Source organism: Aulonocara sp. 'chitande type north' Nkhata Bay, linkage group LG7 (genome assembly GCF_057382095.1).
Source record: "Aulonocara sp. 'chitande type north' Nkhata Bay isolate Kocher_YH1m ecotype deep benthic linkage group LG7, A_spYH_male_GT1.1, whole genome shotgun sequence".
Taxonomy (NCBI): Eukaryota; Metazoa; Chordata; class Actinopteri; order Cichliformes; family Cichlidae; genus Aulonocara; species Aulonocara sp. 'chitande type north' Nkhata Bay.
Genome location: NC_141350.1, coordinates 17,546,378 through 17,549,661, shown reverse-complemented (window position 1 = coordinate 17,549,661; position 3,284 = coordinate 17,546,378). Strand labels below are relative to the sequence as shown.

General features: G+C 44.8%; 1 protein-coding gene across 1 annotated transcript; it reads right to left on the bottom strand.

Moving 5' to 3' along the window:
• Positions 1-3,026, bottom strand: LOC147324946 (shaker-related potassium channel tsha2-like). The gene is made up of 2 exons (XM_086299142.1): positions 1,309-3,026; positions 1-136 (listed from the first exon to the last, which is right to left on the bottom strand). Exon 1 carries the CDS (start codon positions 2,757-2,759, stop codon positions 1,329-1,331), a length of 1,431 nt encoding a protein of 476 aa, XP_086155268.1. The 5' UTR covers positions 2,760-3,026; the 3' UTR covers positions 1-136; positions 1,309-1,328.
• Between the last annotated feature and the right edge of the window lie 258 nt (positions 3,027-3,284).

Genomic DNA, 3,284 nt, shown 5'->3' with positions numbered 1-3,284 from the left:
CTGTAGGTTATAATACTGGCTGTGCGAGAATAGTCCGTGAGAAACCGATCCAGTGTTTTGGAGGAGAAGAGAGCGCCACGCGTGTGTCTTGTTGTGACTCTGTGGGAACAACAAGCTCCACTTAATCTTCTGCCTCCTGCAAGTAAGCACAAAACAAAACCCACCCCGTTAACATTTAGGAGGTGAGGGAAAGCAGTCGAGCATGTGCTGACCTTACTTAACCGCCACAAGTATCCGGATACATACAGAGTCAAATAGCAGGATCTCGGGGGCTTATGGCTAAATCAGTAAAGGCCAACTGCAACAGTGCAAAGACACTTAAGCTAAAGCGTTAATTTTGCGCACTGAGGAGCCTGAGCAGGAGTGCTGACTGCATGGATTTTTATCATCCACACAGCGGCGCACAGAGCTCACTTGTTCTTACAGACCAGAGTTCCACAGAAGCACATGTCCCAAAGAAAAATAAAGACAGTGACGATTTCTCTCGTCTTTCATATTGTTAACTTTGAATTTCACATTTTTTTGAGATTTTATAATGCAAGAAGAAAATTTCATCAAATTAAAACGTGACACACACAGGGCTGGAGTCCCTGTTAACACACAAATGTACCATCCAAGAGGTCATTAGATCTTGACATGGGGGCTAAGGTGAAGCAGCAAGGTTTACAAAAAGCAGGATAAAAGTGATTAAGAGTGGGCACGAAAAACTGTTCACCACAAATCAACATCTGAGCGCCAAGTGCTCTCGTGACTGCAGCCATCTCGCCACAGAGCAGCCAAATACAGACACGCACATGGCCAGCATAAATCCCCGCTCTGGTTTACACGACGATTGTTTTTTTAGTGGTTCTGTTTATTACTGGTGCCGAATTCTTTTCTCTGGTTTTATTTAAAAAACAATAGTTTTCATTAACAAAAAAGGATAATGTGCGCTTTGTTTTCCAATGCCTTTGTGCGTAAACAAAGTAAGGCCACATCACTATTGTCATCTACAGAGGGTTTAAAAAAATCTGCAGTCAAACCAAAGTCAGGAAAATCTCCCCAGTTTTATTTTTGCTTGTTTACTGGAATTTCCTCTTCGAGTCTGTTATCATAAACTGTTCACTGATGGTGTGAAAGCCACAACAATGAGCGTAACGTTTTTGTTTTTGATTTTTTTTTAAATACCTGTGTGTTACATAAGCGGGAGGAATTACTGTTTTCTTCATTCGTTTTAGTGAAATCAAGTCAAGCTTTATTCTGAGGTGAGTTACAGACAAAAGGCTCAAAACGCCCACAGAAACCTGTGTCCACTGAAACAAAACTCACCAGATTTTTTGAGGTCTTCTTTATACATCTGTCAGTTTCACTGTGTATGTCTCCACTGGAGTCACGTGTAGATGTGTCAGAGCTTCTAAGTCGTCGCTTTCTTGGTAGGACTCGGTTTTGGAGAACGACTGGTTACTTTTGATCGAATCACTTTCACCGAACGAGGGCTGCGGCTGATGTCCACAGGTCACGTGTACGTATTGGAGGTTTTCTTCCTGTTTGTTCTCTCTGTGGTAAAAATAATTGAAATTGGACACGATCACAGGAACAGGTAGCGCTATAGTCAGCACTCCGGCGATGGCGCACAAGGATCCGACGAATTTACCTCCGATAGTGGAGGGATACATATCTCCATAACCGACTGTGGTCATTGTCACCACGGCCCACCAAAACGCATCAGGTATACTTGTAAATCCAGACTCGGCGTCATCTACTTCAGCAAAATAAACCGAACTTGAGAATAAAATAACTCCAATTAGGAGGAAAAATATAAGCAGCCCCAGCTCCCTGAGGCTCGCATGAAGCGTTTGCCCGAGAATCTGCAGGCCCTTTGAGTGTCTGGAGAGTTTAAAAATCCTGAAAACACGGACCAGACGGATGACCCTCAGTATGGCTAGCGAGGCCGCCTGCTGACTGCTGCCCTGATGCTCTGCGAGATCAAGGCCCAGGGTGATGAAATACGGAGCAATGGCTATAACATCGATTAGGTTCATCATGTTTTTGAAGAAAGCCGCTTTACTGGGACACGACAGAAACCTCATTGTGAATTCAAAAGAGAACCACACAATGCAAAGTGTCTCCACCATGAAAAATGGATCTGTGAACGGACTAGGCGCTTTCCCTTGCGCACTTGCATTGACCTGGTTGTCATGCACTGCGGGGACCTCTCTGAACTCGGGCAAAGTCTCTAAGCAGAATATAACAATGGATATTAAAATAACCATAACAGACACGATGGCAATCATCCTTGCGGGTCCGGAACTCTCTGGATACTCAAACAGAAGCCACAACTGGTGCTGAAACTCGTTGGAAGGCATCGGTCGGTCCTCCTCCCGAGCCAAGCCCTCGTCCTCTTTGAAAAGCTCTATGGTCTCTTCCTCGAGTTCATAAAACTTTATTTCTTCCAGGAAAATATCCACAGGTACACTGACGGGCCTCCGAAGCCTTCCTCCGGACTGGTAATAATAGAGGATAGCATCGAAGCTCGGTCTGTTCCTGTCAAAGAAGTATTCATTTCTCAGCGGATCAAAAAAGCGCATCCTTTTACGTGGATCTCCCAAAACCGTGGTCGGAAAGCGAGAGAGTGTTTTTAATTGCGTCTCAAAACGCAGACCTGAGATGTTTATGACCACCCTCTCGCTGCACTCCTGGTCTGCTGATTCCACGTCTGCAGCATCTTGTAACAAAGGAGTAACGGCTACAGTCTCTTCGTGGTTCTCCACCACAGTCATCTTTTTCACCCCGCCGAGGGTAAACCCGTCACTCACCTCCTTGGAGGCTTCCTCTTGCCCTTTTGCTTGCACTCCCTCCTGTCTCTCTTTCTCATGCAGCCGCCCGAGATTCAGGCCAAGTCCCTCCTTTTCTTTCTTTCTTTCTTTTTTTTTAATCTAAAACTATTTTTACTTGGTGATATGCAAAATGATTTGGTTGTTGTTGATTTACGCCGCCCTTTTGTCAGGTTAGTGCCTCTGAACTGTCAACTTTCAGTGGTGCACACAGATCTCCACTTGCATATGCTATACCAAGAGAAGGCTATCATATTCACACCATTTAAATCTCCAAAGCCCTCCCCAAGTTGGAACACCAGATGACACTTGCTGCTGCCGTCCCTCTCATACCAGTCACTGCACTGTGGCAGTGCAGTGATTTTCCAAGTAAACATGTAGCCTTAGAACACGTACTTTCAATTTGAATTTTATGTTTTGCGTGATATTCCACACTTTATAGCGCCCTGTCTTGTTTTGTTCAGAGTGGGG

Excerpts from the sequence above, each read along its gene's own strand:
- LOC147324946 (XM_086299142.1), bottom strand. The coding sequence starts at position 2,759 with ATGACTGTGGTGGAGAACCACGAAGAGACTGTAGCCGTTACTCCTTTG.